The 25,700-nt window shown below is 46.0% G+C and overlaps 1 protein-coding gene and 1 long non-coding RNA gene across 2 annotated transcripts in view; one reads left to right on the forward strand and one right to left on the reverse strand.

Moving 5' to 3' along the window:
* ATP2C2 (ATPase secretory pathway Ca2+ transporting 2) overlaps positions 1–17,626 on the forward strand; it is an 83,733-nt gene extending 66,107 nt beyond the window's left edge. Inside the window, exons 18-27 of the mRNA XM_089662584.1 lie at positions 314–484; positions 2,855–2,952; positions 3,034–3,084; positions 4,474–4,640; positions 8,360–8,428; positions 9,120–9,236; positions 13,944–14,091; positions 15,600–15,695; positions 16,009–16,150; positions 16,928–17,626. Of these exons, the coding sequence (XP_089518710.1) occupies positions 314–484; positions 2,855–2,952; positions 3,034–3,084; positions 4,474–4,640; positions 8,360–8,428; positions 9,120–9,236; positions 13,944–14,091; positions 15,600–15,695; positions 16,009–16,150; positions 16,928–17,046 (1,178 nt within the window). The 3' untranslated portion in view covers positions 17,047–17,626. The remainder of the gene's footprint in view (positions 1–313; positions 485–2,854; positions 2,953–3,033; positions 3,085–4,473; positions 4,641–8,359; positions 8,429–9,119; positions 9,237–13,943; positions 14,092–15,599; positions 15,696–16,008; positions 16,151–16,927) is intronic.
* Positions 13,812–16,546, reverse strand: LOC149435520 (uncharacterized). The gene is made up of 2 exons (XR_016308463.1): positions 15,947–16,546; positions 13,812–14,457 (listed from the first exon to the last, which is right to left on the reverse strand). It is a non-coding gene; the product is annotated as an uncharacterized LOC149435520 (long non-coding RNA).
* Positions 17,627–25,700: the final 8,074 nt, after the last annotated feature.

A 25,700-nucleotide genomic window follows, 5' to 3' on the forward strand; every position in this document is an offset into this window, starting at 1 on the left:
TGACTTGTATATGTGTCCAGGTTTTTTTTTAGGAATTCATCTTTCATTGGTCTGATGACCAAAAAAAATTCTGATTGGTTGCTGTGGAATATTACTGCATTAACATATTGAATGATCCTGGTCATGTGGCACTATATTTGTGCCATGAAATAGAAACTGAGGGGGGCCATGGTGGATGGAATGTGCAGGCATGTGTCAGGGGGCGGGGCAGTGACCACACTGAAAAGTCGCAGGCTTGAATAACGGTGTCACTACAGACAGGGACTTGTACAAACTCAATAAATTAATGGGGGATTTGTCTCCTCCTCTACAGTGCTGGCGCTGGCCTCTGGACCTGAGTTGGGGATGCTGATGTTCCTGGGGCTGATCGGAATTATTGACCCCCCAAGAAGTGGGGTGAGCGACGCGGTACAGATCCTGCTGGAGTCTGGGGTGTCCGTCAAGATGATCACTGGAGATGCACTGGAGACGGCTCAGGCTATCGGTGAGGGAAAGCCATGCACGCCGTGGCTTATAACTGTCATTGTAATAAAGAGGGCGGAGCAAGGGATGGGTTTTCCCTCCATATGATGAGTGAGAATTGTATCATTTATGGAACCAAACTGTGTGCAAATCATAAAGATCCGGAACATTCACTGATGAGCAATTTGTTTTCTGATAATCCCAAACTTCTTTATTATACAGATTCATAGAGCCGGAAACTGCTAGATTCTTGGCTGTTATGCTGATCCTCTGGCTTCAGTACTTTAAGAGTGTGCGTAATTTACTCTGACCTCCCTTATCTTCATGTGTGTTCCAGTTCAGAGACACAAGGTGTTGGAGTCAGAGGATCAGAATGACAGGCAGACATCTAAGGACATGTCAGAAATGGCAGCATCCATGACAGGTGCTCTTTGATCTGCTGGTTGTGGAAGATCTTACTGTTGGAATCAGCATCCTGTTCACCGTATTGCACTCAACATCACTTCAATACCATGGTGTCAGGAAAAAAAAGGCATTCCCATCCTAAGGCCTCACCCCACTACTGCCATCTTAAGGCATCTCCCCGCTATTACCACCCTGAGGCTTCACTACACTTATGCCATCCTAAGGCTTCTCCCCAGTATAGCCGTTTTAAGGCTTTGCATATTATTTCCATCCAAACGTTCCATCTCACCATTGCAGTTCTAAGGCTTGAATCCATTATTGCCATCCTAAGGCTTTGCACCACGTTTGTCACCCAAAATCTTCACCTCACTATTGCCATCCTAAGGCTTCACCCCAATATTGTCCTTTTAAGGCTTTGCCCACTATTTCCATCCTAATGTTCCATCTCACTATTGCCATCCTTCGCCTTTTACTCACTATTGCCATCCTAGTAGGAGTACAGACCTGGGAACTCAACAGAGAGATGGTGGGAACCCCTCATAATGGGCACAACAGGTGTACAGACCCGGGAATTCAGCACAGGGATGGTGGGAACCCCTCATAATGGGCACAGCAGGTGTATAGACCCGAGAATTCTGCACAGAGATGGTGGGGACCCCTCATAATGGGCACAGCAGGTGTACAGACCCGGGAACTCGGCACAGGGATGGTGGGAACACCTCATAATGGGCACAGCAGGTGTACAGACCCGGGAACTCAGCACAGGTATAGTGGGAACCCCTCATAATGGGCATAGCAGGTGTACAGACCCGGGAACTCGGCACAGGGATGGTGGGAACACCTCATAATGGGCACAGCAGGTGTACAGACCCGGGAACTCAGCACAGGTATAGTGGGAACCCCTCATAATGGGCACAGCAGGTGTACAGACCCGGGAACTCGGCACAGGGATGGTGGAAACACCTCATAATGGGCACAGTAGGTGTACAGACCCGGGAACTCGGCACAGGGATGGTGGGAACCCCTCATAATGGGCACAGCAGGTGTATAGACTCGAGAATTCAGCACAGAGATGGTGGGAACCCCTCATATTGGGCACAGCAGGTGTACAGACCCGGGAATTCAGCACAGAGATGGTGGGGACCCCTCATAATGGGCACAGCAGGTGTACAGACCCGGGAACTCAGCACAGGGATGGTGGGAACCCCTCATAATGGGCACAGCAGGTGTATAGACCCGAGAATTCAGCACAGAGATGGTGGGGACCCCTCATAATGGGCACAGCAGGTGTAGAGACCCGGGAACTCAGCACAGGGATGGTGAGAACCCATCATAATGGGCACAGCAGGTGTACAGACCTGGGAACTTGGCACAGGGATGGTGGGAACCCCTCATAATGGGCACAGCAGGTGTACAGACCCGGGAACCCAGCACAGGGATGGTGGGAACCCCTCATAATGGGCACAGCAGGTGTCCAGACCCGGGATCCCAGCACAGTGATGGTGGCAACCCCTCATAATGGGCACAGCAGGTGTACAGACCCGGGAACTCAGCACTGGAATGGTGGGAAACCTTCATAATGGGCACAGCAGGTGTCCAGACCCGGGAACCCAGCACAGGGATGGTGGGAGCCCCTCATAATGGGCACAGCAGGTGTCCAGACCCGGGATCCCAGCACAGTGAAGGTGGCAACCCCTCATAATGGGCACAGCAGGTGTACAGACCTGGGAACTTGGCACAGGGATGGTGGGAACCCATCATAATGGGCACAGCAGGTGTACAGACCCAGTAACCCAGTACAGGGATGGTGGGAACCCCTCATAATAGGCACTGGGCAGTGGTATTCAACATTAGAGTCCCTAAGAGATGTAATTGGAACTTTAACTCTCTAGCAAACATTGAAATCTCTGTTCTGGGCGGAGTGACCTTTTTGGACTTTTTTCTTTTTGTTATCAGATGTTTCTCTAACATTTCGGCACTTTTCCAGGAAGAAGTATCGGTCTATCTAATGGGCATCTTAAAGCCATTTCGGGGGAGGAGTTGGATGGATTAGATGAAGGGTCCTTGTCCTCTGTGGTCACCAAGGTCTGTGTGACATCCTTGACTGTCTCAGGTTTATTTGACCATTTTACATCCTGTAGATAACGGCGCTGTTTGTCTTCTCAGGTCTCCGTCTTCTACCGCACCAGCCCGAAGCACAAACTGAAGATTATCAAGGTAACCATGTCTCCTACGGATCTGTTATCTTGTTTTAGTTTAGCTGTAGATATAGAATTACAAAACTATAAATACTGATTATAGAAAAACAATACAATTATTTATATGTATACAAACATTAACATTATAACATTATTTAACCTCTTCACGCCAGCCGCACACAAATGTGGGGTCTCCCAGCGTCTGGGCCTAGACGCCGAGCAGCCGCACATTTGCGTGCAATTAACAAAAAACATATGTGCTGAGAGCGCGCACCCTGCATGCTCCCAGCACACATGTCCGGTACTCAAGGAAAGGTCCCAGTCTGCTCTTTTGATTGGGACCTTTCCCGATCATGAGACCGCCGTGATGACGCGTCACGGAGGTCATAGGATCCCTAAACCCCGCCTCCCGGTTTCTGAAACTCTTTAAGGGCCAGGAGGCACCAGTGGGAATGGGTTAATAAATACTTTCTGCTTTTATCATATGCCTTATTTTAGAACCGGTGATGCCATTACTGGGTCTGTGTGCTTATCTATGCAGTACAGGCAACTCAAGGCTGGTGGAAGGGGCCATCAGGGTGCTGTACATTCTGAAACATCACAGCACCCCGCCTGTCTGCTTCTCTCAAGAGCCCTCAGTCATAATGCAAGCAGTGGGTGGGGCCTTGGGAGGAGCTATGCAAATATCAAAATGGCAAAATGGGTGGGTGCAGTGTGGAGGAGTGTGTGTTTTTAGGCAGACTTGTATTTGCATAGGTAACGCCCACATGTGATGCTGAGCCTCCATGATTGAAAGAACTAAAATCCAATGAATGAAAGGGGCGGGCCAGGGCCAGTCAGGCTGGGGAAGAAAGTGCTGGATGATGCTGGACGTCCTCCAACCAGGACATGAGGAGTGCTCTACCTGACTTGCTGCTGCAGCTTCTAATGCACATTGTGAGAAGCTCACAGTGTGCAGTGAAATCAGAGTAAGCCATTACAGTCCAGGAGAGGAGCCAGTACAACTGTGCAAGACGGAAGGGAAGGAAGTTAGAATTCCATCTCCTCTGCCCCCCCCCCCCCCCCCTTCCCCAACAGGTTACATCTCTGCTGGGGAGATTTCCTTCACTTCCTGTGTGGTCACCAGGACAGGAATGAGGAGAGATCCCTCCTTTGTTGTCCCTATTTTGAGATTTCCAGGTGGCCTCAGTTTCGGTGACAACTGTTACAATGTAGATAATTCATGGCTCTCCTGCCCGGTCTCACATCTGCAGAGGCATGGCCAAACACAAGTCCCAATTGATTCCATTTGTCCACACGTGTCTGACTGTTAATATTGCTCCTCCTCCTTGGATTGATATTAGTTGCATATTGAACATTCTATCTGTTGCCGGTTTCCTGAGTCTCTATATGCTGTATGTATGTCAAGGCTCTGCAGCGCACAGGCGCCATTGTCGGAATGACGGGAGATGGTGTAAATGACGCGGTGGCTCTAAAGTCAGCCGACATCGGCGTGGCAATGGGGAAGACCGGAACAGATGTCAGTAAAGAGGCTGCAGATATGATCCTGGTTGATGATGATTTTTCCACAATTATGTAAGTAAATGAAATCATCTGCAGAGTATGTCAGCATGTATCTGTCAGTGGGACTGGGCAATGTTCTGCAGATCTCCAGGGAGGTCAATGATGCGATCATCTGCAGAATATATCAATATGTATCTGTCAGGAAGGGGGTGAGATGGAGCAATATTCTGCAGAACTCTTAAGAGGTCTGTGATGGAATAATCTGCAGAATATATCGATATGTATATGTCAGGAGGGTGTTGGAATGGAGTGATGTTCTGCAGACCTCTAGAGAGGTCAGTTATGAAATAATCTGCAGCATATATAGTCGTATGTGATAGTCAGGAGGGAGATGGGATGCACCGATGTTCTGCAATCTCTCTTGTATCTGTCAGGAAAGGAATGAGATAGAGCAATGTTCTGTAGAACTCTAAAGAGATCAGCATATATAGAAGTATGTGTCAGGAGGGAGATGGGACATACCAATGTTCTGCAAATCTCTCCAGTATCTGTCAGGAGGGGAATGAGATGCAATGTTCTGCAGATCTCTAGAGAGGTCAGTTATGAAATAATCTGCAGCATATATAGTAGTATATGTCAGTTAGGAGGGAGATGGGATGCACCGATGTTCTCCAGATCTCTCCAGTTTCTCTCAGGAGGGGAATAAGATGGAGCAATGTTCTTCAGAACTCTAAAGAGGTCAGTGATGGAATAATCCACAGAATATATCAATATGTATCTGTTGAGTGGGTGATGAGATGGAGCGATGTTCTGCAGACCCCTTGAGAGGTCTGCATATATAGTAGTATGTGTCAGGAGGGAGATGGGACAGATCAATGTTCTGCAGATCACTCCAGTATCTGCCAGGAGAGGAATAAGATGGAGCAATGTTCTGCAGAAATCTAGAGAGGTCAGTGATAGGATAGTGTGCAGAATATATGTACAGTATATGTCAGGAGGGGGATCAAATGGAGTGATGTTCTGCTGATCTCTAGAGAGGTCACTTATGAAATAATCTGCAAAATCTATCATATGTATCTGTCATGTCTGAGATGAGATGGAGCAATGTTCTGCAGATCTCTAGAGGTCAGTGATGGAATATTCTGCAGCATATATAATATGTGTCAGTCAGAAGGGAGATGAGATAGATTGATGTTCTGCAGTTCTCTCCCGTATCCGTCAGGAAGAGAATGAGATGGAGCAATGTTCTGCAAACCTCTAGAGAGGTCAGTGATGGAGTAATCTGCAGAATATATCAATATATGTGAGAGGTCAGCATATATAGTAGTGTCAGAAGGGCGATAGGACAGATCAATGTTCTGCAGCTCTCTCCAGTATCTTCCAGGAGGGGAATGAGTTGGAGCAATGTTCTGCAGATCTCTAGAGAGGAAAGTGATGGAATCTGCAGAATACATCAATATGCATCTGTCAGGGGGGAGATGGGATGGCAAAATGCTCTGCAGATCTCTCCAGAGGTCAGTGTAGCATATATAGTAATATGTGTCAGCCAGAGTGTAGATGGGACGGAGCAACGTTCTGCAGATCTGAGAGAAGAGTCAATATTGGTACAGAGTAGAGTACAAGCGGTGAATATTATGTTCGGTTCACATCTCTTGCTGGCGGTCTGTTTGCTCTTCGGCGGGGGATCATACGGTTATCTGGTGGTACAGAGAACACTTCGTCTCATTACACAACACTAATGTCCCGGAACGGATATGTACTGCGGGTTAATTGAGTGTAATGCAGGATAGCCCCCCCGCCCCCGCACAGCACCTGTCCGCTGTGCACACTCACCTGACTTCTACATGAAGTGCTTCCTGTGTACACAGATCATCAGTGCAGGCATCGCCTCCTCATTAAATATAATGACTTATAGACTTCAGTCATCCCTGTCCTCTGGTGTCACTTAGTGCGGACAGGAATGTGGTGACCGCTGTCATAGGTCATACACAGGCAACACCCTGGAGGGGGAAAGTAATGAGAAATCTGTTCATTCTGCGGAACTTATTTGGATTGAACTGGCATAGTGAGATCTGACGGTGTCGTATTTCTCATCAAATCTGGATTAAAGCCATGATCTGTGAAGAAGAAAGGTGATCCTTTTGTTCCCTCCAAACCCAACACCTAAAATTCAAGGAGATTATACATTTATGACTCTACCTACTAAGTCAACAACTCCCGTGTGCACTTTCCAAACTCTACCCACTAAGTCCATCCTCCCTGTGTGCACCCTTCAAACTCCACCAACTAAGTCCATCATCCCTATGTGCACCCTCCAAACTCTGCCCACTAAATCTATCCTTCCTGTGTGCACTCTCCAAACCAGGGGCGGACTGACAACTCATGGGGCCCCTGGGCAATAGGGGATCATGGGGCCCCTGTGATATTAAACCCAAAACACTAAGTCAACAACTCCCGTGTGCACTTTCCAAACTCTACCCACTAAGTCCATCCTCCCTGTGTGCACCCTTCAAACTCCACCAACTAAGTCCATCATCCCTATGTGCACCCTCCAAACTCTGCCCACTAAATCCATCCTTCCTGTGTGCACTCTCCAAACCAGGGGCGGACTGACAACTCATGGGACCCCTGGGCAATAGGGGATCATGGGGCCCCTGTGTACTTGCCAAAACTCAAAAAAGCCTATGAAAAAGGTACCAAGGGCATCTCATGGGGCCCCCTACTGACCCTGGGCCCTCGGGCAGTGCCCAAGTTTCCAAATGGTCAGTCCGCCCCTGCTCCAAACTTCACCCACTAAGTCCATCCTCCCGGTGTTCACCCTCCAAACTCCACCCACTAAGTCAATAATTCCTGTGTGTACCCTCCAAACTCCACCCATGTAGTTCATCCTCCCTGTGTACACCCTTCAAACTCCACCAACTAAGTCCATCCTCCCTATGTGCACCCAAGAAACTCTGCCCACTAAATCTATCCTTCCTGTGTGCACTCTCCAAACTTCACCCACTAAGTCAATAATTCCTGTGTGCACCCTCCAAACTCCACCCATGTAGTTCATCCTCCCTGTGTACACCCTTCAAACTCCACCAACTAAGTCCATCCTCCCTATGTGCACCCAACAAACTCTGCCCACTAAATCTATCCTTCCTGTGTGCACTCTCCAAACTTCACCCACTAACTCCACCCACTAAGTCCATCCTCCCTGTGTGCACCCTCCAAACTCCACCCACTAAGTCAATAATTCCTGTGTGACCCCTCCAAACTCCACCCACTTAGTTCATCCTCCCTGTGTGCACCCTCCAAACTCCACCCGCCAAGTCCATCCTTCCTGTGTACACCCTACAAACTCCACCCACCAAGTCCATCCTTCCTGTGCACACCCTACAAACTCCACCCACAAAGTCCATCCTTCCTGTGCACACCCTACAAACTCCACCCACCAAGTCAATCCTCCCTGTGTACACCCTCCAACCTCGTACTCATGAAGTCCATCCTCCCTGTGTACAAACACCAAATCCCACCCACCAAGTCTACCCTCCCTGTCTGCAGTTCAAACTCCACCCGCCAAGTCTATCCTCCCTGTGTGCACTCTCCAAACTCCCACCATGAAGTCCATCCTTCCTGCATGCACCCTCCAGACTGGCATTTAAAGTCCTGTGTCACCTGTCTATGGCAGGATTCACAGATGGAAGACAAGACAGAGAGGAGAACAGAGCGAGGTGTTCTGTGTTGTCCCAGTTGAAGCTCCTCCTGTTATCTTGTTGGTGATTTGGTATCGGTTTGTCTCATTGCAGGAACGCCATAGAAGAAGGGAAAGGAATATTCCACAACATCAAAAACTTTGTCCGCTTCCAGCTGAGCACGTAAGTGCCACCTTTACTGCTCCCGATTGTTTATCTGAATTCCTTAGGCGGTATCAGTAGAGCTGACAACTCGTTGGGGCAGCCGAAAAATAAATATGAAAGGAATAAAAATTATTTTAGGCAATTTGATAAAAGTGATGTGTAAGAAGTGACAGGTCCTCTTTATGCACAACAAATCATCTGAACGTTCAGTATTCTCATACAGAAAGCCGTGGCAGAGTCATTAAGGGATCCATTTATAAGAAATTCGTTGGAGGGATGTAACAAGCATTCACCCATCTGTCTGTATTTTCATTGGTTTTTAGCGCTATCTAGTGGATATAATGTGGTATTTGTTTTCTGAAAGCCCTCAATCAGAAAAAAGACTGCATTATGGCCACTAGATGGCGCTGACAATCACAGGAAATCACTGTAGTAAGAAAAATACAAGCAGGATTCGACAAGGATGGGAAAATGATTGTCATATTCGTCCAACAAATTTTCTATAAATAGACCCTTATGTGTGATCATTCCCTTACAATATGGCTTGCTTTTGGCTTGTCCTGTTAGTGATTTTCTCACAACAGCTTTCCAGCAAAAATGCTGATTGCACTACCTGGTATTCAGAGGATCGATAAGTCTGTGTTTGAAATTGTGAGAAATGTGATGAAGCCAGTATTTATGCATTCTATCCTATTGAATCTCTCTCCAGGAGCATCTCGGCACTCAGTCTGATCACTTTATCGACCATCATGAACCTGCCAAATCCCCTCAATGCCATGCAGATCCTTTGGATTAATATAATTATGGACGGACCTCCAGCACAGAGGTATCACACATCGAGGACACGTGCGCAAACATTTCCTGCACCACTCTCATTCATCGTCATTCACTTCTAGGAGTCAGACTCTTCACCTTGAGAGTAGCTTGTCAGACCTCACCTGAAGTCCGATAGTTGCTGGAGCGCATAGTCACCTGCAGGGGCGGACTGACGACTCATGGGGCCCCCGGGCAATAGGGGACCATGGGGCCCCTGTGTCCTTGCCCAAACTCAAAAAAGCCTATGAAAAAGGTACCAGGGGCATCTCATGGGGCCCCCTACTGACCCCAGGCCCTCGGGCAGTGCCCGAGTTTCCAAATGGTCCGTCTGCCCCTGGTCACCTGGCTCCTTGGTGAGCAGAACAGTGTTAGTGTGTCTCTAGACAAAACTGTATTCTTCTTCTTAAATTTTGGAGTAGAGGAGGAATAGAACCCCCATCAGGTTTTTATTACTGGAATACAGAATGTATAAATCAGACAGTAGATACAATTAGTATTTCATGGTTGAGGTAAGTCAGGTGGATTCATATAGGGTACAGAGCTCTGGTGGAGTCATTCTTGAACATAACCAGACAATTCCTCAAAGTGATATTAAACCCAAAACCGGAAATGTAATATATTGCAGCTTACCAATCATTAGATGTGGCAGCTGCATTAGTTTTCTTTTTTTAGGCTTTTTTCCCCTGTGTAATCACCTGGTGATCTGGCCAGTAACACGCCTCCTGTATTAGAGCCCCCCCACTCTGGATGAAGCAGCACAGCAGACAGCAGCATTATCAGTTTGGGGGGGGGTGAGCTGGGTGTTAGATGTACTGACAGATTTAGATACACTAAAAAACTGAAGCCAAACTCTGGCTAATACATTATAAAGCAGATACAGCTAACAGTTTTTCTCTCTTGGAATAAAGGTTTTACATAAATGAAAGCTGATCATTGTAAGTACCCCTGTCAGTGTTAAATGTTTTGTCCCATCTGTAATTGATACATTCAGCTGGAGAGCTTGTTCTTTTGAACAACAACAGACTTACTGGCTGGATCACCAGGTGAAAATAGAAGAAAGAAAGCCTAAAAAAGAAAATGAATGCAGCCATCACATCTAAGAAAGTGTAAGCTGCAATGTAATGTGTAGATTTGGGTTTAATACTCTTTTAAAGAAGTATTTCAGGTATGGATTTTTTTACATAGTTGCATTGTTAGAAAGATAACTATGTACAGTATATAAGTGAAGGGATGGACGCTGCTCAACCGACCCCAGGAGTCCAATGTTAAGAAATGGCCTCAGCCACCGTTTCGGCCTGGTGGGCTGACACTGGAATTGCTCGGACTCATGCTCCCCTCTTCTCACTTGCCGGTGGGGTGATCTTTTTCCTTCCATCCACAGCTTGGAGCAGCACCATAAGATATGCTTTTCACTATGTACAGTATTTATCATACCACAATGATGCCCCTGGAAGCTGTAAATCACTGAAGTAGACACCACTACTACACCACAACTATGCTGCTACTACACTGATATTCTAGTAATCTCCACTAGCTTCCAGGTACTGTGCGGAGCAGCTGCTCTGCTGCATTGTGAACACAGGAGGTTGGCCGCTCAACATAGGCACTATTCAGAGAACGTGCCATTCAGAGAGAGCCTTCTCTGGTTGGATGAGGTGGCAAGGCGGGATGGTGATGTGATGCTCTCCACCTCATCCAGCCATAAAGCGCTTTGCATTCATTCAGAAAATGCTTTACATTTTCTGAATGAACGCAAAGCATTCTTTGGTTGGATGAGGTGGAAAGCATGATGTCATCACCACCCCGCCTCACTGCCTCATCCAATCAGAGAACGCATTACATTCATTTGGAGAATGCAAAGTGTTTTTTTGAACAGTGCCTGTGTCAAGCAGCTGACCTCCTGTAATCACAATGCAGCAAGGCAGCCACTCAGCACAGGAGCAAGAAGGTAGTGGAGATCATTGTACTAGCGACGTTTCTTTTTGGTGATTTCCAGTTTTTGGAGGAATCTCTAAAGGATGTACGATACTGTACATAGTTACACTGGTCCAAGCTGGAACAATGTAGCGATGTATAAAATTTCCATACGTGGAATTCTTCTTTAATAGTAAGTCAGGATTTTAGATCCACTAGAGTGCCCACTGAAGATCAGTCCAAAACGTTTCTTACTGATTAACAAGAAAATCTAAAGTAGGCGACACCTTCCAGGGGGCTCAAAGATCTCCTCCACATTCAGGGCTACAAGACAGACAAAAATGTATATTGATTTACATATAAATTTATAGAGAGATAAAGAAACCTAAAAACAGTTAAATTCATTATATCCGAAATGTCAGGAAATTACAGCCAATTATGAAACTTGGAGATCCATAAATGACATAATGGGAGCAGATTTCATTAGACAGAAGAGAAGATTTTTTAAAAATCAGTTTTGATAACAAAACATCATAAATAAAAATGGAAAAAACTAAAGACCGTATCTCATCAAGATTACATTACATAATACACCAAAAAAGACTTGTTTGTGGCAGATTTTCAGTAGCTGTCTGCTCTATTGTAGTATTTGATGACACCGTTTGGTTCCAGTTTGTGTGGGAGATTTGCTAAGAATGGAGCACTCAGAATCTGGTGCAGTTGTGCATGGTAACCAATCTATAAAGCACAGTTCTTTAAGCGTTAGTAAACCGCATCAAAAAGAAGAAAAAGAAAAAAACACCCCCTGCATGGTAAAGGCATAATGTGCTAGTACTATATGCATTGCATACTAGCACCTTAGAAAGGACTTACCTTGAAACAAAGCCCTCCAGTGGAGTGCTGTCACTGCTCCCCAGGGCTTCCATCTTCATCTGGTCTTGCTTACAGGTTTGCGAGCTCTGGCCAGCTGACTGGCTGAGACGCAATGACGTCACTCCCGCGTATACGTGCAGGAGTCCCAGGCCACAGCACAGTGCTCTGAAGGAACAGAACAGGTATACCAATCCTTCAGAGCGCATGTGCCACCTATCCGAAGGGGCTAATATTTATTTTACCTATAGGTAAGCTTTATTATAAGCTGAGGACACTGAATTATAGGGATTGTGATATAAAGTAGGAGAGGGCTGAAAAAAAAAAAATGCGGTTTGGACCTCTGTTGGAAGAAAATCTTACTGGTCGGACCTCTATGAATTTTATTTCAGTATCCCTGGTATAGTGTATGGTACGCTTATGTGATATTATGCCAAACATAAACATTCCCTCTAATCGGTATTAAATCGGGCACTCCCATGCAGGGGCGGACTGAAAACTCATGGGGCCCCCGGGCAATAGGGGATCATGGGGCCCCTGTGTCCTTGCCCAAACTAAAAAAAGCCTATGAAAAAGGTACCAGGGGCATCTCATGGGGCCCCCTACTGACCCCGGGCCCTCGGGCAATGCCCGAGTTTCCAAATGGTCAGTCCGCCACAGTAGATCTAAACGTGACCATAAACTATACAATCTGATTTTCCAGTCTGCTTTAGATCTAGCATCTGCTACGTAATGTAAAGATCTACTTGATTTGATTCAAATGAAATTATTTGTTAAGGTTTGTTACCATGTTTCAAAGTTTTTGGTAAGCTTGAAAGAGATTGTACAGAGATTGTATAGTTCACCCAAGACTGATTATCGAGGAGCTCAGTTGTGACCAGGGGCGGACTGACAACTCATGGGGCCCTCAGGCAATAGGGGATCATGGGGCCCCTGTGTCCTTACCCAAACTCAAAAAAGCCTATGAAAAAGGTACCAGGGGCATCTCATGGGGCCATAGTAAAAGATAAATTTAGAGGTTCAAATATAAATTACTGTATCACCCAATATATGGCTTCCATCCAGTAGCCAAAAAACATGCAGACCAAAAAAGAGATTTGTGAAAAGAGATTCACAGGAAAGCGGCTACATTATGGACAAAATGCGATACTCAGAAAAATTTCCAAAAATTATGCTTTATTACACATTAATGATTGACACTCGGGCAATCGCCCTGGTTTACCATCACCTCAGTATGAGACAATACACACAGACCTAAAACCATTAAAATCACACCAAGACCGGTCTAGATATATGTGCTGCAAAGGCTATGACCACCATAGTCTAGAGCATTTGCAGCACCTGCACATTGGTTACACTCCCTGTAGGAGGTGTATTCAAAAAATTATACCATGGGTATATAATATCACATGCTATATATATAAGCACATATAGTTACCATATAGGTTACACTCCCTGAAGGAGGTGTTTTTCAAAAATTGTACCATAGGTATATAATATCACATGCGAGCAAAAAAAACCCAGGGCGATTGCCCGAGTGTCAATCATTAATGTGTAATAAAGCATAATTTTTGGAAATTTTTCTGAGTATCGCATTCTGTTCATAATGTAGCCGCTTTCCTGTGAATCTCTTTTCACAAATCTCTTTTTTGGTCTGCATCTCAAGGGGCCCCCTACTGACCCCGGGCCCTTGGGCAGTGTCTGAGTTTCCAAATGCTCAGTCCACCCCTGGTTGTGACTCCTCTTCTTTTAAATTTGGATACTGAAGCACGAGGACACTATAAACATCCCAAATCTCCTGTTCTGATCCAGTGTTTACTGTCAGCTAATAAAGAACAACAGGTCCCAGCCAGCTGTTGGCAGACAATTCATGCTGAGCCTTGTAGTTCCCCATCCTCCATCTTTCCTCATATCTCCGTCTCTGTCTGTGCAGTTTGGGGGTGGAGCCGGTCGATAAGGACGCCATCAAGCAGCCTCCACGGAACGCCAAGGAATCCATTCTCAGTAAGACCTTACTGCTAAAGATCCTGCTGTCGGCGGCCATCATCATCAGTGGGACGCTGTTCGTCTTCTGGAAGGAGGTCAGGAATGCTGATGGGGAGGGGGGGGGGGGACAGGATCCCACAGAACACAGAGGATCATGAATGGCAAATAGGAGGTGGAGAGCAATTAGGACTAAGTGACTTAATTCCTGGCATGAGAAGGGAGATTCCGCCACTCGCCTTGTGAACTCATTAGATCCATTACGTGTTACAAATTAAATTATGTGCAGAGAGGGAGAAGAGAGTGAGCATGGCAGGGGACCGGTGCGATCCGCGTCTCTTCCAGAAAGTTCCGCCATCTCCATCTGTTTTCTGTATCCTTAGAACTATGGCAGTTTTTGTTCTGCTTTTTGAAGGATCTCATTAGGATTCATCTGCCCCTGTGTGTTTTCATTGTGTGTGGAGCTGTGGCCAAAAAAAACGAAATACGGAGACATGAACTGTTGTCATTCATCATATCAGATTCTCCCCATCCCCACACACTTTCAGCATATCCCCCATAAACTGGGGAAAAATACTGCCATACACTGTGGTGGAGCCCTGCCAAACACTGGAGGGAGAACCCCCATACACTGGAGGGAAACCCTGCCATACAATAGGGTAGTAGAGCACCCTTATTTACTGGATCACTACCATACACTAGGTGGAGTACCCCCTATACACTGGTGTGAAGCCTCACCACACACTGGGTGATGCCCTCCCTCCATACCCTGGGATAGAACACCTCCGTACACTGTGGTGGAGCCCCACTCCCTCTACACTGGGTGGAGCCCCACCATACACTTACATGGAGAACCCCCCTCCTTATACACTGGGGTGGAATCCCCCCCATACACTGAGTTGAGCACCACCATCCACTAGTTGGAGCCCACCCATACACTTAGTTGAACACCGCCATACACTAGGTGGAGCCTTCATACAATGAGTTAAGCACTGCCATACACGGGGTGAAGCCCCCTATATGCTAAGTTGAGCACCACCATACACTGAAGTGGAACCCCCAAGACACTGAGTTGTGCACCACCATACAATGGAGTGGAACACCGCCATACATTGGGGTAGAGCTCCTTCTTACCGGGAGTAGACCACCGCTATACACTGGATGGAGCCCGCCATACAATGAGTTAAGCGCTGCCATACACTGTGTGAAGCCCCCTATACACAAAGTTGAGCACGACCATACAATGGATGTAGCACCACCATACACTGGAGTGGAACCCCCAAGACAATGAGTAGAGCACCGCCATACAGAGGGGGGGAACCCTCATACAATGAGTTAAGCACAGCCATACACAGGGTGAAGCTTCCTATACACAAAGTTGAGCATGACCATACAATGGATGGAGCACCACCATACACTGAAGTGGAACCCCCAAAACACTGATTTGAGCACTGCTATACACTGGGGTGGAGCTCCCTAATACACCGAGTTGAGCACCACCATACATTGCAGTATCTGCTGCATTTAATCATTTTACTTGTCCTGCAACATCCTACACCTACACTGTGATGTAATATTTATGTAATGTCTCATTTCCACCCTCCAGATTCCGGATGGGAAAGTCACGCCGAGGACGACCACCATGACCTTCACCTGCTTTGTGTTCTTTGACATGTTTAACGCCTTGGCCTGCCGCTCTCTGGTGAGTGATACCCCATATAAACAAATTGATCGTTCAGTTCTGTGTGGAGCTCCACGTTGAATTATCCTCATCTACGGAGCTCCTTTAATGGCCCACAGATTGGACCTCCAAAACATTGAGACATCACCAGCTCAGCCTCCACAATACAATGTGCCCAAGCCTTTCCTACTTCACCTAATAGTAAAAAGCAGTTCTGATAGTTCACTTAGTCTTTCTATGGTCAGATTTGGATGGAATAATCAAACTCTAACCTTGTTAAACATTTTCCACTCCCCTGCCGTCTGGTCATCCTCACCGATTCCTCTCTCCACAGCATAAAACGGTCTTCGAGATTGGGTTCTTCAGAAATCGAGTCTTCTGGTATTCAGTGATTGGCTCCATCCTGGGACAGATGGCTGTCATCTACATCCCCCCTCTTCAGAAGGTTTTCCTGACACAGAACCTGCATGCCTTGGGTAAGTCACAGAAGGGATCAGACCATTGTGTATATTATGTGTCTCCTTTGTATCTTCCTATCTCCTGTCTAAACAATGTTGCTTTGTAAGATGTGTGATAGAGAGATAACATTGTTTATAGACCTTGTTCAGACAGGAGATAATGAGATACAAAGTAACATTGTTTATAGACCTTGTTCAGATGGAAGATAATGAGATACAAAGTACACTGCTTATAAACAGAATTCAGATGGCAGAGGAATACAGGATGAGGAGGTGACTTCCATTAAAGTCTATGGGCACGAGTCAGATAGAAGTCACCTTGAAGTAGTACAGGAACCTTTTCTAAAGTCAGAGTGACTTCAGTAGTGCTAATTAAGACCGCTCTCGTTGACTAACATGGGATTTGACATGTCATGCGACTTGGGGTCTTGCAAGTTGAATCCCAAGTTGCAGCAGTGTGAACCAAGCCAGAAACTTACAAAGTAACATTGTTTATAAACATTAATCAGATGGGAGAAAGAGATACAAAGTAACAATGTATATAAACATTAATCAGACAGGAGATGGAGAGATACAAAGTAACATTGTTTATAAACATTGATCAGACAGGAGATGGAGAGATACAATGTCTATAAAAAACATTACATTGTATTTCTCTATCTCTGTCTGAACAAGGGCTAAAAACACCTACAACAATGATTCAAGATCCGTATACAACCTGGAAAATGGTCCAGTATAGGGAACAATGTCATTTTTTTATTTTGTACTGAAATATCAATTTTTTTTTCTGCCCAGATCTCCTCTTCCTCACCGGCCTGGCATCCTCTGTGTTCCTCGTGTCAGAGCTGATAAAGTTTTGTGAACAGTACTGCTGCCAGAAGAAGACAGTGAAAGTTTTGGAGGAGGACATATAACCTGGACTCGTCTGTATTCTCGTCACCCTTTCCTTTCACCGACACTGTGACCTGCCCCTGCCCTTCCAATCATGTGATCTCCGACGTCACTCGGCAACGCGCCCCGCGCTGTAATACGTATTTATGTAAAAGTTGACACTGCTGTGTTTTATGGAAAAAAGAAAACTTTGTCATTTATCAGGCATGAGTACCGACCAGAGAAGACTTGCAACAAACCGTCACGCGTTCCTGATCAACCGGCAAAAGACAATGAGCCTTGCATTCTTCACTTTTTTCTTTTTTGTATTTTACAATTCATTTTAAAATAAAGACTAATCATTTATTTTTTAAAAAGAATAATAATAATGATGATAATTACCATTCTCACTGGCCGGATGAGAAAAAGGTTTATATTAAAGGTACAATGCTGCCACCTGCTGGTTCATTGTGGCAGCACTGACCATTCTTCCCACTGACATGAATGGTATTGGCCACCATTGTAAAGGAGTCCTTATCCTCTGACCACCAATGAAGGAGGAGCCAATGATTTTCTTGGCCTGACCATTATTATTATTCTTGCATTTCATGATTATTACTGAAAGTTGTGTCTTTTATGGAGCAGTGTGTTATTAACAAACAATCCTCCTGGGGTGACAAATATGCCAGATCATTGGGCTGGATGTGGTCCTTTGCTTGCCTTTGACTGGCCCTTGGGCCCTATTCCTCTCACTGATACAAATGAAGAAGCCCTGAGTCCTATTTCCTCCAACTGACACTAATAATGGGGTCCTATTCCTCCCACTGACACAAATGAAGAAGCTCTGAGTCCTATTCCTCCCACTGACACATGAAGAAGCCCTGATCCTCCTACTGGCACCAATAATGGGGCCGCCTTATTAGTCTAATACCAATGATGGAGCACAATTCTTTCAACTCGCAACATTGATGGGACACCGTTCCTCCCACTGACACCAACAATGGGGCACTATTCCTCCTACTCACACCAATAAAGGGACAGCATTCCTCCAACTAACACCAACAAAGGGGCCCTATTCCTGCCACTGGCACCAAAAAAGGGCCCTATGCCTCCCCCCCGACACAAATGAGGGGACACTATTCCTCGTACTGACACTCAACAATGGAGTACTATGCCTCCTATATACACCAACGATTGGGCATCATTCCTCCCACTGACACCTGAAATGGGACACACTTCCTCCCACTGATGCCAGTGATAGGGCACTATTACTCCCACTGACATCAATGATGAGGGATCATTTTTTCCACTGACACAGATGAGGTACTAATACTCCACTGACACCAACAGTGGGGCACAATTCCTTCTACTGACAGCAAGGATGGGGCATTATTCCTCCCACTGACACCAATTATAAAGTCGTATTGCTTCTACTGACACCAATGATGGAGCACAATTCCTCCCACTGATACAAATGACAGAGCATTATTGTGCCCCAGTATTGGTGTCAATGAGAGGAATAGTGCCCCATCATTGGTGTCAGTGAGAGGAATATTGTCCCATCATTGGGGTCAGGGGGAGGAATAGTGCACCATCACTGGTGTGAGTAGGAGAAATAATACTTTATAGTTGGTATTAGTGGGAGGAAGTTTGCCCCGTCATTGTTATCGGGGGGGGGGGGGATTGTGCCCCCCAGTGTTGATGCAGTGAGAGTGTTTTCCCCCTCCACTAATAGCAATGATGGGTCATTATTCCTCCCACTAACACCAATGATGAGGCACACTTCTTCCCACTGATACCGACGGGGCACTATCCCTCCCAGCAACACTGATGAAGTACTGTTTCTCCCTCTGACACAAACTATGCTACACAGTTTCTTCTCCTGACACAAATGGTGGAGCAGTATTACTCCTATTGATAGCAATGATGGAGTAATATTTCTCCCATTGACACCAACAATGGGGTACTGTTCCTACCACTGATACTAATAATGAGGGATCATTCCTTTCACTGACACCAATGTTGGGACACTGATCCTTCCACTGCCACCAACGATGGGACAATATTCCTCCCACTGACTCCAATGATGGGGAACTATGCCTCCCACTGAAACCATTGATGGGACACTCTTCCTCCCACTGACCGCAACGATGGAGTACTAATCATCCCACTAACTCCAACAATGGAGCACTATTCTGCTCACTGACACCATTGATGGGGCATTTATACCTCCCATTGACACCAACACTGGGGCACTATTCCTTTCACTGCCACCAATGATAGGGCACTAATGCAGCCACTGACACTAACACTGGGGCACAATTCCTTCCACTTACAGCAACAATGGTACACTACTCCTCTCACTGACACCAATGATGGCACTATCCCTAGCAACACTACAGTTCCTCCCACTGACACTTGTGAGGTGGCACTGTTTCTTCCCCTGACATCAATGATGGGGCACTATTCCTCTCATTGACACCAACAATGGAGTACTGTTCCTCCCCCTGACGCTAATGATGGGGCAGTAGTCCTCCCACTGAAATCAAGTATTGGGTACTATTCCACTGACAATAATAATGAGGGATAATTTCTTTCACAAGCAATGGGGCACTAATCCTCCCACTGACACCAATGATGGGGCATGATTTAACCCACTGAAACCATTGATGGGGCAGTATACCTCTCATTTACACCAGGGATGGGGCACTTTTCATCCCAGTGATGCCAACGATGAGGCACTCTTCATCCCACTGACACCAATGATGGGGCACTAAACCTCCCATGGACTCCAATTATGTGGTACGATTCCTCCCACTGACACCAATGATGTAGCACGATTCCTCCTACTGACACCAATGATGTAACACGATTCCTCCCACTGACACCAATGATGGGGCCCTATTCCTCCCACTGACACCAATGATTGGACCCTATTCCTCCCATTGACACCAATGTTGGGGCACTATTACTCCCACTGACACCAATGATGGGGCACTATGCCTCCCACTGACACCAATGATGTGGCACGATTCCTCCTACTGACACCAATGATGTGACACGATTCCTCCCACTGACACCAATGATTGGGCCCTATTCCTCCCATTGACACCAATGTCGGGGCACTATTACTCCCACTGACACCAATGATGGGGCACTATGCCTCCCACTGACACCAATGATGGGGCAGTATTCCTCCCAGAAATATAAGTACAGCAAATTCAAGAAAACGATTCAAAAACTGATGCAAAGTTCAACCAATCTCAGGCAGGACTAGAGCGGGGCCATAGGAGGAACTACATTGTATAGGAGGGATCAGAGCATGGACTATATTAGGGACAGGTGTCTATGGAGAATGTGGCTTATAAAGCAGAGCAGGGAGAGCTCACACTGCATGCTGGGAGGAGACACTGAACGCTGACATTGTGAATTGGTCCTCATGGCCCTGCAGGCATGAAGCCCGGGGAAAAGTATGAGGGCACCCTGAACACTGAAACTTGATAAGGATTAGCAAACCCTGAGCACTGAACCCCAGGGATAAGGATGAAGACACCATGAACACTGAAGGTTGGAGATAAGAATGAGGACACCCTGAACACCAAAGCCTAGGGATAAGGATATACTGAACACTGAATACTAGGGAAAAGGGTGAGAAGACCCTGAGCACTGAAGCCCTGGGATGTGGACGTCTCGACACTGAAGCACAGGGATAGGGGTGAGGACACCTCAAACAATGAAGCATAGGGATAAGGATGAGGACACCCTGAGCACTGAAATCCTGGGATGAGGACATCTCGGACACTGAAGCCTGGAGATAAGGATGTGAACGCCTAAAACAATGAAGCCCGGGAATAAGGATGAGGACACCCTGAGCACTGAAGCTTGAAAATGGGGATGAAGATATCCTGAACACCAAGGCAAATGAGGATGCCCTGAGTACTGAAGCCCAAGGATAATGATGAGGACTCCCTGGACACTGATGCTTAGAGATCATGATGGGAGAACCCTAAGCACTGAAGCTCAGGAATAAGACACTTAAGTTTTTTACTTTGATTGTGAATAAGCAATGAAAAATATGTGAGCCAAAAACATGTTGAGCGTGTGTTGTCTAATGTTCTTGTCAGTATTGTGTGTTTTTACATGTGTTGTGCTCTGGCCAGAGTGGATTACTTCTCTGGCACATTATTTGGTCTGAGTTTACTCTGTGGTAAAAGCGGATGCCTGGTTTGGATCTATCTATATATTTGTCTCTCTATTTTTCTATGAATCAAGGATAAAAGGGCTGATTGGCTGTAAAGCTGATACTCTGGGCAAAAAGGTCCTGCTGTCTATCCTCCGTAAAGGGGTATACCTTCTTCCCCATTTTACAGTCGAGACTGGGCACGCCGATGCGACAGCAGTGCAGAGTTCCAACTCTTCATTTTTGAACGCTAAGAAGCGATCTACCTCTTTACACAGCGATCGACCTAGGAGAGGGATCAGCAAAGAGGGATCAGCCTCTAAGAGACATACTTGTGAACAGTATAAAAGCTCCATAAGCCTTATCAAAGAATCAGAATATGTTGAGAAGAGGTCAGAAGTGTAATGTGAAATATATATATATATATCGAGATATATATCTATGCCATGGTTTGTGGACTCTACAACTTTCCTGCAGACTAAATAACATACACTAATTTGGGGTATTTGCACCAAAAAAATGTAGCCGAATAAATTTTGACCTAATATTATGAAAGGTTATTTATTTGCAACATTTTATAACAAACGAAGGAAACAAGTTTTTTCTTTTTTTTTTTTCAAAAGTTTCAAGAGGTTTTTTTGTTTAGCAAAAAATGAACTCAGTGGTGATTAAATACCACCAAAAGAAAGCTCAATTTGTGTGAAAAAAATGATACAAATTTTTTATGGGTACAGTGTGGCATGACCGCACAATTGTCATTCAAAGTGCGAAAGCGCTGAAAGCTGAAAACTGGCCTGGGCAGGAAGGGGGTAGAAATGCCCGGTAGGCAGGAAGGGGGTAGAAGTGCCCGGTAGGCAGGAAGGGGGTAGAAGTGCCCGGTAGGCAGGAAGGGGGTAGAAGTGCCCGGTATTGAAGTGGTTAAATTAGGCCTCATCCATAACAGACAATATAGCATGCTCTAGTTTCCTAAGCCATTCTATTAGGGAGAAATATTATTAGATTTCTGCTAATATGTATATCATATTAAAGTGAAATTCCACTCTCTCAATCAACGTTGATTTATATTGAATCTTTATGCTGCTAACATTAGTTAAATGTATAACTTATACATTGGGAAAGTATAACTTATTTACTTGTTTTACACTTTTTTCTTTTTTACATTTACTTCAGTTACTTCCTGGTATCTATGCCTAGGCAAATGATGTCATACATCCTCGCTGTCTTTAGAAGGGGAGGGAGGGTTCTCAGCTTAGTGAATAAAGGGGAGAGAACAATGTTCTTGGACAACTTGCCAGCCAGCTTGCTAACAACCGAATTAACCTGTCTAACAGTATGCGTTTATAACAGGGGTTTAGTTAGCACACATTTGCACACATTAAATGCATGTGCCTCTACTATGGGGACTCACAAATTTTAGAGTTAGGACCCAAGCTCTGGACTCAACAAGAAGGTCTATCAGAACTGTCTTAAGTCCTTTGAGTGTTTGCTTGGTATGGATAACAAAATGGGCATCAGAGACCTGGCCGTACAACATGGCTGCATGGAGGCGGTGAATGTTGCATCCAAAATCGTCTACAGGTCAGAAGGCAATTGGATTTGTACTTTTGACTCGTCTGTATTCTCGTCACCCCTTCCTTTCACCGACACTGTGACCTGCCCCTGCCCTTCCAATCATGTGATCTCCGACGTCACTCGGCAACGCGCCCCGCGCTGTAATACGTATTTATGTAAAAGTTGACACTGCTGTGTTTTATGGAAAAAAGAAAACTTTGTCATTTATCAGGCATGAGTACCGACCAGAGAAGACTTGCAACAAACCGTCACGCGTTCCTGATCAACCGGCAAAAGACAATGAGCCTTGCATTCTTCACTTTTTTCTTTTTTGTATTTTACAATTCATTTTAAAATAAAGACTAATCATTTATTTTTTAAAAAGAATAATAATAATGATGATAATTACCATTCTCACTGGCCGGATGAGAAAAAGGTTTATATTAAAGGTACAATGCTGCCACCTGCTGGTTCATTGTGGCAGCACTGACCATTCTTCCCACTGACATGAATGGTATTGGCCACCATTGTAAAGGAGTCCTTATCCTCTGACCACCAATGAAGGAGGAGCCAATGATTTTCTTGGCCTGACCATTATTATTATTCTTGCATTTCATGATTATTACTGAAAGTTGTGTCTTTTATGGAGCAGTGTGTTATTAACAAACAATCCTCCTGGGGTGACAAATATGCCAGATCATTGGGCTGGATGTGGTCCTTTGCTTGCCTTTGACTGGCCCTTGGGCCCTTTTCCTCTCACTGATACAAATGAAGAAGCCCTGAGTCCTATTCCTCCCACTGACACCAATAATGGGGTCCTATTCCTCCCACTGGCACCAATAATGGGGTCATATTGATCCCACTGACATCAATGATGAGAGATCACTTTTTCCACTGACACAGATGGGGTACTAATACTCCACTGACACCAACAGTGGGGCACAATTCCCCTTACTGACAGCAAGGATGGGGCATTATTCCTCCCAATGACACCAATTATAAAGTAGTATTGCTTCTACTGACACCAATGATTAGGCACACTTCCTCCCACTGATACAAATGACAGGGCATTATTGTGCCCCAGTATTGGTGTCAATGAGAGGAATATTGTCTCATCATTGGTGTCAGAGGGAGGAATAGTGCACCTTCACTGGTGTGAGTAGGAGATATAATACTTTATAGTTGGTATTAGTGGAAGGAAGTTTGTCCCATCATTGATAGCAGTGGGGGGGGGAGGTGGCCCCACGGGCCGCTTGTGGCCCCTGTCCGGCCCCCGGGCCGCAGGTGGCTCCCATCCGGCCCCCGGGCTGCAGGTGGCCCCTGTCTGGCCCCCCGACCGCCTGTTGCCCCCATCCAGCACCCGGGACGCATGTGGCCCCCGTCTGGCCCCCGGCTGCTTGTGGCCCCCTTCCGGCCCGCATGTGGCCCCCATTATTGCTATCAGTGGGGGGGAGGTGGCCCCTGTCCGGCCCCCGGGCTGCAGGTGGCCCCCGTACGGCCCCGGGCCGCTTGTGGCCCCCAGGCCGCATGCGGCCCCTGCCCAGCCCCCGGGCCACATGCGGCCCCCCGCCCGGCCCCCGGGCCGCATGTGGCCCCCCGCCCGGCCCACGGGCCCCTTTTGCGCTAATAGTCCGGTCCCCGGGTTACTATCCGGCCCCCCGGGCCGCATGTGGCCCCCATCCGGCCCACGGGCCCCATGTGGCCCCGTCTGGCCCCATGTGGCCCCCGTCCGGCCCGAGGGCCGCATGTGGCCCCCGTCCGGCCCACGGGCCCCTTTTGCGCTAATCAAATAGCAGAAAAAGGTAACAAAAAGTGGATGACCCACAACAAAGGGGTAACAAGTGTACACCACAAAAAATGGCACAAAACACGTATGAAACTAAACGTGATAAATACAAACATGCCGGGTGGTACCAAAAGTGTACTGAATGAATAAGTGAAAGTATCAATAAAGTGAAAAAGATAAGAACTATATACTGACAAATGAGTGAAAGCATAAATACAGGTGAAATCATAAAGACTGTATAGTGACCAACACATGAATCACAAAACCATATAGTGATATATAACCGGGACTGATAATGGATGAACATAAATGACAAAAAAGTCAAAAATATCAAATAAATAATGTGAAAAAACACAAAACGCTAATGATCCCACAAATGTGTCAGTAAACACACATAATAGTGTAAAAGTCCACAAAGAGAACTACTAAGAAAAAGTCCAATAAATAAAATAAAAATAAATGAACTTGGTGATCAGGAAAGTGATCAACAAAAAAATCGACCACCGGCTGAAATGCCTCCTCAGCTCCACGCTGCGACCCCAAGGGGCCAACACACTTTAAAGGCGCTCAACGCCAACGGAACAGTATCACATGGGGGCCTCACACTTTACTCCAGGAACCGTCAACCATCAGCAACAGTGGTGGTATCTCTTTCACGGAAAATAATGCACCGAACGCCACTCAAACCATCCCAAAAGAAGATAAAAAGGAACACTTCCATAGTGTAGTAATTACTATAATTTATTGAGCAGCACAAACGCCAAATGCCCACTTACATCAAATACACAAAAAATTAGCATAAAACAGCATGTAACAGTCTGGGTGTACTTGCATGGGTGTAGCAAGATGGCGGCTGCCGTCCATGCCGGAACCGACGTCACCACGCCTCCGTCCTATGCGTTACATCATGGGTCATGTGACTTCCTCAGTTACCAGCGTTATCAAAACGCCCAGTGTGCATGAGGGCTTAGAGTGCTTTTACAGCTAAAAAAAAAAACTCCTTTAGAAACCCACTAGTTTTGGGGGGTTTTTTCCAGCCAAAAAACGTTGATTACAGTCTGTGTGTGCATGGACACATAGGATAACTTGCCGGGGGGTTTATTGGTTGTAGAAAAAAACATCAAAAGCCAAAAACTGCCGCTGTAAAAACATCCCATGTGCATGAGGACTAATGCAGGCCA

This window comes from Staurois parvus, unplaced genomic scaffold (genome assembly GCF_062004578.1).
Source record: "Staurois parvus isolate SC_StPar_1 unplaced genomic scaffold, SC_StPar_1.0 ptg001493l, whole genome shotgun sequence".
Classification (NCBI taxonomy): Eukaryota; Metazoa; Chordata; class Amphibia; order Anura; family Ranidae; genus Staurois; species Staurois parvus.